Genomic DNA, 13,044 nt, shown 5'->3' on the forward strand with positions numbered 1-13,044 from the left:
TTGATTTTGGGTTACCATCTGTATTGTTTTCTATTTTCTATTTCATTGGTTTTCACTTTAGTTTTTAATATTTTTTCTTCTGTTCACATTAGGCTTAATCAACTCTACTTTAGTTTTCAAGTTTTTTCACACTTTTTTTTTTTTAATATTGCAGTTTTTTGGTGTAAATTTTTCCCTATGTTCTTTTTTCGTGGCATCCCCCAAATCCTGATATGTTGTGTTTTGATTTTATTTGTGTTGAGTGTCCTATAAATGTTAATTAGATCCATGGTAACACATGGCTCCAAAGTTCCCTGGGAATAATCTCCATCCCAGTCAAGCCTAAAAGGAGAAAGGTGCTTGAGAGGTTTTTATGACATCACTTCCATTCAAATTCCATTGGTTAGAACTCCATCATATGGCTTCACCTAATGGTATGGGAAGCTAGGACACATAGTCTAGCTTTTTGCCTGGGAAGAAGAGGAAAATGTATTTGGACAAACAACCAGCAATCTCTTTCTATTTTCTGGAAGAGCTTGTATAAGATAAGAAATACTTGAATCATGGGTATACAGTAGAAATTGTAAAGTTATTGGGGCCTGCTGTTTTCTTTGGGGGAAATTTTGTAACTGCTGATTCAGTTTAATGGATACATGTTCATTTAGGTTTCCTATTACTTCTTGAGTCACTTTTTGTAAGTCACTTTTAGGTATATATAATTTTTATAAGTTTAAAAATAATTTGTTGAAAGTATTTTCTTATTTTAATCTCAGCTATGCTTATAATTATGTTCTTTCTTCATTTTAAATATTGTTTACTTATGCCTTTTTATTTGGTTATTAATCTAGCTAGAGATTCATCAATCTTATTAATCTTTACCAAAAATCTTAATTTTTATTTCATTAATTTTTGTTCTTTATTTATTTCCTTCCTCTATGTTATTTGGGCTTATTTTGCTGGTCTTTTTCAACTTGTAATTTGAGGAATAAGCTCATTATTTTTCAGCTTTCTTTTCTAATATATGCATTTAGGACCATACATTTCCCTTGAATTTGGTTCTAGCTTTGTTGCTACAAGTATTTGTACATATCATTATTGGTTATTTGTATTTCTTTTCTTTTTTTTTTTTTTATTTTTTTTTTCAACGTTTATTTATTTTTGGGACAGAGAGAGACAGAGCATGAACAGGTGAGGGGCAGAGAGAGAGGGAGACACAGAATCGGAAACAGGCTCCAGGCTCTGAGCCATCAGCCCAGAGCCCGACGCCAGGCTCGAACTCCCGGACCGCGAGATCGTGACCTGGCTGAAGTCGGACGCTTAACCGACTGCGCCACCCAGGCGCCCCTGTATTTATTTTCAAACTTCCACTGATTTCTTTTTTAATGCATGAGTTATTTACAGTGTGATTTTAAGTTTCCAGAAGTATGGGAGCTTTTCTCAGGGTATATATTAGGTTATTAATTTCAAAATTAATTGAATTATTTTCAGAGAATGTGGTATATGTAATAATGATTCTATAAAACTTGTTGAGTCTTGCTTCATGGCCTGGTGTATGCATGTGAAGCTTGAGATGTCTTCCTGTTTTTTATGTTATTAATTCCTTGCAACATTATCTCATTTACTTCTAATTCTAATCATGTGAGATAGATAGTATGACTCCCATTTTTCAGATAAGAACATTAAAAGCCAATCAGCAAAATGAGTAATTTTTCCATATTCACAGACAGGTCTGGTTAGTTTTCTAACCACTCAGAGCAGACACCAACTAAAAAAGTCAGTATGGTCAGTTTTTTATACTGGTTGCATATGAGCCTTGCTTATATCTTATTATAGATTTTTAAAATTTCAGGGCAAGGATTCATTCTTATTTAAATGACTTTTTATCCCTCACTTGGTGTATGAAACAGTATTCTACATATAAATGGTGTTCAAAAGAGACTGAAAGCTGGCAAAACCCTAAAAGAGTATAATAAACAGGTAATTTGGGAATAACTCAAAAAATAAAACAGGATTTTTAGTTCTGGAATGATTGCAAAAAGTAATCTGAAAACACTCCTGGTACAAATACCTAGTAGTTTTGGGAAAAGATATAGATATAAGTATATATAGGTAACATCTATATCTATCTATATCCCTTAAATACCTCAAGACAGAATCTAAATCTAAATAGATATGTTAAAGGATATATACATATATATATATATATGCACATATATATATGCACATATATATATATGCAGTTAAAGGATATACATATATATACCTATATATGCATATTTATAGATATATAAAGATATATCCTTTATATAAATATATTTAGATGTATTTAGATATAGATAGATATGTTAAAGGATAGATGGGCTAAAGAAGAGAGACCTATAAAGGCAATAAAGGTTTAGACACATAAAGGGGAGGAAAACCAAGTGGATTTACTTTACTGATGCCAAGGCAAAAGAGAGAAAATGGCCACTAGTGGCCTTTTGATTTTTTGTGTTAATGGAGTTATTAATGCCTTGGAAATAGATGTGAAGAAGTAGAAATTCTCATTATAAGAGTTTAGGCTGCAAATGGTAAGGAAAGGATCAATTGTATGGTGGAGGGTCTGCTGGGAGAGAGTTTTATTTATTTTAAGATAGAAGAATCATAACCTGATTTAAGACTTAATGTTCTTGCCTAGCTATCTCTTACTTGTTCTGTAAGATTCAGCTCAGGTGTTATCTCTAGAACAGTTTCTGCACTTGGTCAAACTGCTTCTGTTGTCTTAGCACTGCCAAAACGTCATTATCATAGCACTTGGAATATTTTAATGAACATACCCATTTAAACGTCTTGTCTTCTCCAGATTATAAACTCCATTATCATGTGTTATTTATCTTTGAATCACCAATTCTTGGCAAAGGTTTGGCAATAGAAAGTTCTCAAGTAATGTTTAACTAAACTACGGAGCTTTTTAAAATTTACCCTACCTTTTTATAAATCTACCTGCATCCACATTTTGTACTTATTTCTTCTATTACAATACCTAGATAGTTTTTAATTGCAAGTATTCCTTTTCACATGTATGGTCTTCCTACTAAACAACATACTTATTTTATCCATTTTTGTAATACTAGCATTTAGCACAGTGACTTTCATTCATTCATTGAATATTCAATCATTTCTGAGTAACCAGTCATTATTCTAAACTCTAAGAATACCATAGTAAGAAAGACTTATCTTCTGGTAAAGGAGGAGAGACAATAGACGATAAACCAGTAAGTAAAGAAAATTATTTATAATAGTTATTATTAAAGACAAACAAGGTGATGCGATACAGTAACTGCTTAAAGTGAGGATTCCTTACTTTAGACAGGATACTTAAGAGCAGAATCAAGGAAGTAAAAATACTATGTTTGTATATAATGTTTCTTTAAAATATATATTGATTAAAACTTTAAAGTGAGAAAGAGATCTTAACGATCACAGAGTCCAGTCTTTTTGTTTTACGGATGGATTTAGAGAGAAAGTGTGACTTGTTGAAGGTATTAACAAATATGTAATGTGTCTTTCTCTTGGTAAAGTGGCTTGGAAACTTTCGGATTCTTTATACCTCATTGGGATTTCCCTGAGATGTAAATGACCTGTTTAAATTAGGGAGTATGATGGTGTACCAATCACACCTATTTTCTTCCCTAATCGAGATTTGAGGTTGGGGGGGGTGGAGTAAAGAAGAGGGCAGAGATCTGCAAGAGGAGACAGTTAACTATCTCCTCTGACAGTTGGGCTATCATCACAGTGATAACAATAGAGAAGGTTCTACAAGGAGATGTGTAATATCAGGAATTACATAGGTGTCAAGAATTACATAGGAAGCTTCAAATTATTTTTCCTGATTTTTCTAAGATACTCATGGTAGAAAATATACACACACAGGTCTAGAGTGGAAAATTGTAACTATAAGCCCTTACTCCAGGGATAACCAATGTTGATTGTTTTCTTTTTTTTTCTTTTTTTTTTTTTTTTACAAAATTGAGACTACATATATGTATGTGTATTATATATATATAATTATAAATATATAATTAATTATAATTATACACACACACACACACACACACCAGGAAAATGAAAAGAAAAAGGAAAAGGACAAGGGATGACAAGCACCCATGTAATCTACTCAATGCATATTTTTTTGGTCATATAAGCTTCAGATATTTCATTTTTTAAAGAAATAAAACATTACAGATAAAGTCTATGTTCCATCCCCAGTCCCATTCCCCTCATTCCCTCTCCAGAAACAGTAAATATCATGAATTTAATGTATTTTAATACTTCTATTATATTAATGTGCTTTAAAAATAGCATTATTTTATGTTTTAATGTGCGTACATGGAATCAGTACATAACTGGAATAATTGAATCCAAATTTATGGAAATTGCTTTTTCATTGAACATTATGTTTTTCAGTTCTATTCATGATGATACATATATATCTATTCAAAGTTATAAGTGTTAGCCTTGATGAATTTTCACTGAACACACCTATATGACCAGCACCCAGCTCAAGAAACAGAATATTTTCAGCATTCTTGAACTCCTCAGATAACTGTGTTTGAATTTTGTGTTGGTCTTCTTTTGCCCAACATTATTTATGAAATTTATCTACTTTGTTGTGCATAGTTGTAGTTTTTTCTTTCCCACTGTATAGAATATTAGCATCCATACTTAACTGGGTTTTTTTTTTTCTGACAAAATCGAAAGATATTCCATGTCTCTTCTCCACCTGATCTAAATAATAAAGGACCTTAGCAATTTTTAAATTACTATTGTTCCCTCGCTTAGCGGTCGTGTGCATTTAAGCAAGTCCCTTAAACTTATTGTGCCTCATCTGCTTCCTCATCTATAAAACGAAGAAATAACTATACTTAATTCAGAGTTGTTTGTGAGAATTAAATGAATTTAAATATATAATACATTGAACAATGCCTGGCATGTAGTATTTACTATATGAATATTAGATATTACTATTGTTGTTGTTATTGACAAAAAGATAGACAACATACATCAAGGGGAGAGAATAGAGAGTCTGCAAATTGACACTAATATAGCTATTTGATTTTTGACAATGGTACAAAGACAACTCAGTGAAAAAAGGATAGTCTTTTCAATAAACATATCCAAAGGGGGGGGAAGAAATTGACATATACTTTATGCAAAAAGTAACTCAAAATGAAGAATAAATTAAATGTAAAACATAAAACTATAACTCCTTTATAGGAAAATATAGGAGAAAATCTTTGTGGCCTCTTAGGCAAAGAGCTCTTAGATAGGACCCATAGTATAAGCCACACAAGCAAAAAGTTAATAAATTAGACATCACCAAAATGTAAAAGTTTTGCTCTGAGAAAGACACTCTTAAAATAATTGAAAAGATAAGCCATAGACTTGGAGAAAATATTTCCAAATCACATATCTGACCAAGGACTTGAAGAATTGTAAAAAATCAGCAAAGATTTGAGTAAATTATTCACTAAGGAAGATATATGGATGACAAATAAATGTGTGCAAAGATGCTCAACATCATTATTCACTAAGGAAATGCAAATTAAAACCACAGGAAGATACCACTGTACATCTATTAGAATACTTGAAATAAAACTAACACCAAGTGGTGGCAATGAATCAGAGCAAGTAGAACTGTCATATAATGCTGTTGGAGAAGCAAGATGGTACCGACACTTTGGACAGCAGTTTGGCAGTTTTTTATACATTTAAATATATGGATTTATATATTTTTTAAAATGTTATTTTTGAGAAAGAGAGACAGGCAGACAGAGTGTGAGCAGGGTAGGGGCAGAGAGAGGGAGACAGAATCTGAAGCAGCCTCCAGACTCCGAGCTGTCAGCATAGAACCTGACACTGGGCTCAAACTCACAAACTGTGAGATCATGACCTGAGTGGAAGTTGGACACTTAACCGACTGAGCCCCTCAAGGGACCCCCAATACATTTAAATATATACATGCTACATGACCCTACTGAAATAAAAACTTATGTTCAAACAAACACTTTTATGCAAATGTATAGTAGCTTTAATCTAACAACCCCAAACTGGAAACAACCAACTGTCTCTCAGCTGGGGAATAAACAAACCTGGTACATCCGTAAAATGGGATATTACTCAGCAATAAAAAGAAATGAACTATTGATACATGCAGCAATGTGGGTGAATCTCAGATGCATTATGCTAAGTGAAAAAAAGCCAGACTCAAAAGGCCACATGCTGTATGATTCCATTTATATGAAATTTTGGAAAAGGCAAAAGTATAAGGATAGAGAATGGGGATTGAAAATAAACAATGGTTGCCAGCAATTGGTGCTTGACCACTAAGAGGCAGTATGAGGAAATTTGGGGAGGTGATGAAAGTGTCATGTAACTTGGTTATGGTGATGTGATTAAACACTCTTTGTATCTGTCAAAACGTATGGAACTACACACACACACACCAATAAATTTTAAAAAATTTTAAAGTAAAATCCTTCTTAGGTTGTTGCTCCAGATACCTCTTCTCTGCTACTCTTCTATTCTTTTTTTTTTTTTTTTTGGAACCCATATTACTTTTATTTTTTTTTTTATTTATTTTTTTTCCCATATTACTTTTAAATATACACTCCTAATCTTTTCCAAGTCTCATAATTTCTTTATATTTTTCGTTTCTTTATGTAACTTGGCAAGTTTCTCAGTCTTATCTTTCATTTCATTAATTGTGTTCAAAGAAGACTTTATCATGAAATTTTTAAATTTTTCATTCTCCAAGATTCCTTCTTGGTCTTTTAAAAACTTTTTAAATGTTTATTTCTGAGAGAGAGGGAGCGAGCGCGCTCGAGGGGTTAGGGGCAGAGAGAGAGGGAGACACAGAATCCGAAGCAGGCTCCAGGTTCCATGCTGTCAGCTCAGAGCCCAATGTGAGCTCCAACTCATGAATCGCCAGATCATGACCTAAGCCAAAGTCAGAAGCTTAACCGACTGAGCCACCCAGGCACCCCCTTCTTAGGTCTTTTATTGGTGGTTCAGGACTCCATTCCCACAGAGATTTTGTTACAATAGGGTCATTCACAGTACCAAAGGATGGTTTGATCTAGGTCTTGTCTCAATGATTTTCTCTGTTTCTTCTAGCTAATTCTTGCTTCCAGATCTCAGTGCTTCACATGCTAAAGGCTTGGTTTTAGCCTCTACTTATGTCTCTGTGTTGCTTTTCTTTCTTTCTTTCTTTTTTTTTTTTTTTGTCTATAGAAATTTTTATCTTTTTTTTTCAAAGTTTTATTTCTTTAAGTAATCGCTACACCCCTCATAGGGCTCAAATTCATGACCCTGAAATAAAGAGTTGCATGCTCTTCCAACTGAGCCAGCCAGGCACCTCTAGAAATCTTTATCTTATATTTGAGTACAACTATTTCTTTTTCAATTTTTAAAAAATATGCATTTTATCTGTCTTGCTTTTATCATTGAATGCTATCTGATATTTCCTCATACCACTGTGCCAATGATTCTCAATTGGGGGCAGTTTTGCCCCCAGAACACATTTGCCTGGAGACATCTTTAGTACAATGCACAGGACAATCCTTGTAACACATTATCTGGTCCAAAAGATAATTAGTATTGAAGTTGAGAAACCCTGCACTAAATAATTAAAGAACATGATATTTTTTATACGTAACATCATCATAACATATTTAAGTGACTTCCTAATGTGCACTTAAAAGGGGTTTTTTTTGTATTATAAGTATCACTTTTTGGTATAACTTTTTGGTACCATTAATTCCCAAATTTAGACATTTTTTGAACCCAAAGAAAACTAAGACTTGAGAGGCACCATCTTGGAAACTGGAAATTACTTAGGAAATAACAGAAGTATGGGAACAACAAAGTCTTTATCATGTCATATTTTTAGTGGAATTTATGATGTGTTCTCATATAAAGATCTTCATAAGTTTTATTTTACTTTTTAAAATTTTTATTTAAATTCCAGTTAGTTAACATACAGTGTAATATTAGTTTCAGGCATATAATTTAGTGATTCAAAACTTTTATCCAACACCCAGTGCTCATCACAAGCACACTCCTTAATCCCCATCACCTATTTAACCCATCACCCTACTCACCTCTCTTCTGGTAACCATCAGTTTGTATTCTATAGTTTTACATTTTTAAAGCCTTTTTTCCCAGGTAACATGCAGTCAACCTTTGAGCAACATGGGTTGAACTGTGCAGATCCACTTATAAGTTGATGATTTTTGATATAGTATAGGACTATCAGTGTATTTACTCCTCATGATTTTCTTATTATTTTCTTTTCTCTAGCTTATTTATTGTAAGACTACAGTATGTAATACATACAACATACAAAATATGTGTTAATTGACTATACATTGGTAAGGCTTCCTGTCAATAGTAAGCTATTGTTTATATATTTATATATGTAAGTAGTTAAGTTTTGAGGGAGTCAAAAGTTATATATGGATTTGTGACTATGCAGAGGTTGGTGCCCCTGACCCTCATGTAGTTCAAGGGTCAACTTTGCTTTTAAATTATTTTAAGGCCCTTCATGTTGTATACAGCTTTCTGTGAAAGTTTCCCACAACTTGCTTTATTTTTAGGTATCAGATACCAGAATCTTAATAAATACTTGACCAACTTGACTATAATTACATCATGTATTCTTTAGTTTTAATTCCTTTCAATATATACCAGTATCAAGATGATTGGTAGTAGGGATAATAGGAAAAAAACAAAATAAAAACAAAAACAGAGGTTTGGCTTTAATCTGCTGCCTAATCTCAATTCAGGTCCTTCTCTTACATGGACCTCAATTTTATCATCTGTAAAATGAAAGAGTTATACCATATAATTCCAATAGACTTTTCCAATTATAAACTTGCAAGTTTGTCTCCTGACCTCCTGATTAATGTCTTAACACTACACTGTGTACTATCTTTTGAAATACTATGTCATTTAATTTTATGTGGAGAATGAAGATATAGGCATGAAATAATCTTTTATAATTTATTTGTATAGGTTTTAAAAAAAATTTTTTTTCAAAGTTTATTTATTTTTGGGACAGAGAGAGACAGAGCATGAACGGGGGAGGGGCAGAGAGAGAGGGAGACACAGAATCGGAAACAGGCTCCAGGCTCTGAGCCATCCGCCCAGAGCCTGACGCGGGGCTCGAACTCACGGACCGCGAGATCGTGACCTGGCTGAAGTCGGACGCTTAACCGACTGCGCCACTCAGGCGCCCCTGTATAGGTTTTTTAAACCCCTTAACCTATTTGTTATTTTATTATTATTATTTTATATTGTTTTGTATGTATTGATTTACATTGCTATTATTTTATATTGCTTTTATTTAACTTTTGGCCACCATCTTTTATTGTTCCTAGGATAAAATGGAGATAAGACAAAGATTTCTAAAATAATTTGAAGTTTCTCACATTTGTTCTTTATTACCCCATCTACTTTCTTGTAGTGATTGATAATACAAATTTTATTTTATCTTTTAATTTGAGAGAGAGAGAGAGAGTGTGTGTGTGTGTGTGTGTGTGTGTGAGCAGGGGGGAGGGGCAGAGGGAGAGAGAGAAAGAATCTCAAGCAGTCTCCATGCTCAGAATGGAGCCTGACACAGGGCTTAATCCCACAACCCTGGGATCATGACCTGAGCCGAATCCAAGAGTTGGGTGCTCAACCTACTGAGCCACCCAGGTGCCCCAGATAATACAAATTTTAAAATGAAAAGTGTCTTATTTAGAGGACTGCAAAGAATGATACTGAAAAGATAACAAAAGATTCACAACTGGACTGGGAAAGGAGAAAGCTAGATAAGAAAAAAAGAGATGATGGCTGTACAAAAACAAACAAAATTTAGGTATCAAATCCAAGCAGAGTCAAAGACATGTGCCCTGACCCTAATCATCATGAGGCCCTGTGTAAATCTCAAATTCAGAGTCTTGAAATTTGTTAGAATTGCACAGGATGCTAAAATTCAAGTCTCCCAACTTCCTGGTTAATGTCTTAATACTACACTATGTAATATCTTTTGAAATACTTTGTTATATAATTTTACCTGGAGAATGAAGATATATGTATGAAATAATCTTTTATCATTTATTTGTATAGGTTTTTTAAACCCCTTAACCTATTTTCTGGCTGCTGGTGCTGTTACTTTGGGAATTGGTTTCTTTGCTTTGGCATCAGCTTTGTGGTTCCTGATTTGCAAACGAAGGTAAGGTTTATTAAATATTTAACTTCTTTCCCCTTAAAAATCCAATGAAAGACTTTTTCAAATGGTATTAAATAACTATAATAGTATAGATTCTATAATTTGAGGTTTGGTTACAGACCCTTTGATTGGGGAGGAAAATCTTTACATGTTTAAAATAGCCTGGAAAATAAGGATACAGAAGTTTAGAGAGATTAAGTAATTGGCCCAAGATCAGATAAGCCAGTGCCTTAATTATTCCCTCCCTTGTCATAGATTTGGGTGGTTTTCCTTTTTTTTCATATTCTTGATAGGGATGTGATAAATATATTTGCTTTTAAAACATTTTCTTTTTACAAAGTCATTTCCTTAGATGGATATACCAGAACATATATATATTTTTTTAATTTCCAAATGGCTGAGCTTTTTGTTGTTGTTGCTGTCAATAAAACCATTCCTTTAAAAAATAAAAATAAAAATAAAATAAAATAAAATAGCCTGGAAAGAGAAGTCCTACTAGAATAATAGTATAAGTACTATCATAGCAGTCTTCATGCATTAAAATTTTAAGGAATAATGAGATATATTTTATTCTTTGGAAGACATGGGTTCAAATTATAAGGCTTGACACTAAAAATTTTTTTGATTTCTAATTTAGAAACATTTAACATTTCTAATGTTAAAAACATTACCAACATGGAAAAATTCTCTTTCTTTAGGAGATATTTAAGATAAGAGCTGACAGAATGCCCTGGTATAGCCTAAATATAGTCTTTTTCCAGAGACAGAAAACCCTAAAATTTGGTGGTTTTGAATATTTAGTTCAGTATTTGCTTTGTTTGATGCTTAAAAATGTAAATTTTAACATGTTTTTGCACATACTCTTCCAATATTCCCTATTTCAGAAAATTAATGCATATTATCTGTTCACTTGCACAGGTCAGAAAACTAGAAAATCTTCACTTATTCATTCTTTTAACAAATATTTATTGGGTGCCTGCCATTGTTCTAGGGACTGAGGATACAACTGTGAACAAGTCAGACAGGATTCCTGTTTCATAGACTAGCAGTGCCATTGGGAGGAGACAGATAATGAAAAATAAAGCGGTCAAGGAATGTCTCTTCAAGTGAGTGGTATTTAATCTGAGATCTGAGTCAAAAGAAAGAGCCAGACATTTGAAGACTTTGTCAGAGAGCTTTCTAAGCTGAAGGGATAGCAAGTACACAAACCCCAAATGGTAATGTTCTTGGTATTGTTCACTAAAGGGAAAGAAGGCTAGTATGAGTAGACTATACTGAGTGAGGGAAATAATGATGAGATTGAAGATGTAGATAAGGGCCAGATCAAATAGGCTAGAAATGGAGTTTGATTTTATTTATTGTGCCATCATAAGGTTTTAAGCAGGGGAATAATATTATCAGCATGATAATGGCTAACACTGAGTGCTTCCTAATACTAGGCACTGTTCTAAGTGCTTTGTATGTGATCTCATTTAGACTTCATAACCACCCCATGAGGTAGCAGTAATATCATCCCCCCTTTTAAGGACACTATAATGTCACCTATAGATGATTTACATTTTTGTAACACTCTTTAAATTTTAGATATAATTTACATAAAATAAAGTACATAGATTTTAAATGTATGATGATGAATTTCAGCAAATATATTCCCATGTATTCACAGCCTCAGTCAAAATATACAAATTTCCATCACCCTGTAAATTTCCCTCATGCTCTTTTCCAGGCATCACTCCCCATGTGCCACCCAAAAGCAATCATTATCCTGATTTTTATTACCTTAGATTAATTTTGTCTAGTCTTGAATTTCATTCAAATAGAATCATAGAATCATATGGACTTTTTTATGTCTACTTTTTTTTCATTTAACATATTTTTGAGATTCATGCATGTTGTTATATTTATGTGTATTCCATTCTTTTTACTAATGAGTAGTATTTCAGTGTATAAATATACCTCAGTTTACTTATTCTGTTAATGGACATTTGGGTCATTTCCAGTTTTTAGTTTTAGGAATAAGGCTGCTATGAACATTCTTGTATAAATATTTTTGTACATGTGTTTTCACTTCTCTTGGGTAAATACCTAAGAGTGGAATTGCTGGATCATATAGTTAACTTTATAGCAAATTGCTAAAGAGTTTTCCAAAGTGGGTACTTACTCCAACCAGCAATGTATGAGAGTTCTGATTCATATTTTTATTTTATTTTTTTTATGTTAATACAACTTTATTTTTATTTTTTATTTATTTTTTTTTGTTTATATATGAAATGTATTGTCAAATTGGTTTCCATACAACACCCAGTGCTCATCCCAAAAGGTGCCCTCCTCAATACCCATCACCCACCCTCTCCTCCCTCCCACCCTCCATCAACCTTTAGTTTGTTCTCAGTTCTCGACAGTCTCTTATGCTTTGGCTCTCTCCCACTCTAACCTCTTTTTTTTTTTTTTTTTTTTCCTTCCCCTCACCCATGGGTTCCCGTTAAGTTTCTCAGGATCCACATAAGAGTGAAACCATATGGTATCTGTCTTTCTCTGTATGGCTTATTTCACTTAGCATCACACTCTCCAGTTCCATCCACGTTGCTACAAAAGGCCATATTTCATTTTTTTCTCCTTGCCACGTAGTATTCCATTGTGTATATAAACCACAATTTCTTTATCCATTCATCAGTTGATGGACATTTAGGTTCTTTCCATAATTTGGCTATTGTTGAGAGTGCTGCTATGAACATTGGGATACAAGTGCCCCTATGCATCAGTACTCCTGTGTCCCTTGGATAAATTCCTAGCAGTGCTATTGCTGGGTC

The 13,044-nt window shown here is 33.2% G+C and overlaps 1 protein-coding gene across 1 annotated transcript in view; it reads left to right on the plus strand.

The window, feature by feature from the left end:
• The first annotated feature begins 358 nt into the window (after positions 1–358).
• CUNH1orf185 (chromosome unknown C1orf185 homolog) overlaps positions 359–13,044 on the plus strand; it is a 43,201-nt gene continuing 30,515 nt past the window's right edge. The window contains exons 1-2 of the mRNA XM_040470195.1: positions 359–413; positions 10,132–10,237. Coding sequence (XP_040326129.1) covers positions 398–413; positions 10,132–10,237 — 122 coding nt within the window. The 5' untranslated portion in view covers positions 359–397. The remainder of the gene's footprint in view (positions 414–10,131; positions 10,238–13,044) is intronic.

Source organism: Herpailurus yagouaroundi, unplaced genomic scaffold (assembly GCF_014898765.1).
Source record: "Herpailurus yagouaroundi ecotype Mexico unplaced genomic scaffold, PumYag 77, whole genome shotgun sequence".
In the NCBI taxonomy this organism is placed as follows: domain Eukaryota; kingdom Metazoa; phylum Chordata; class Mammalia; order Carnivora; family Felidae; genus Herpailurus; species Herpailurus yagouaroundi.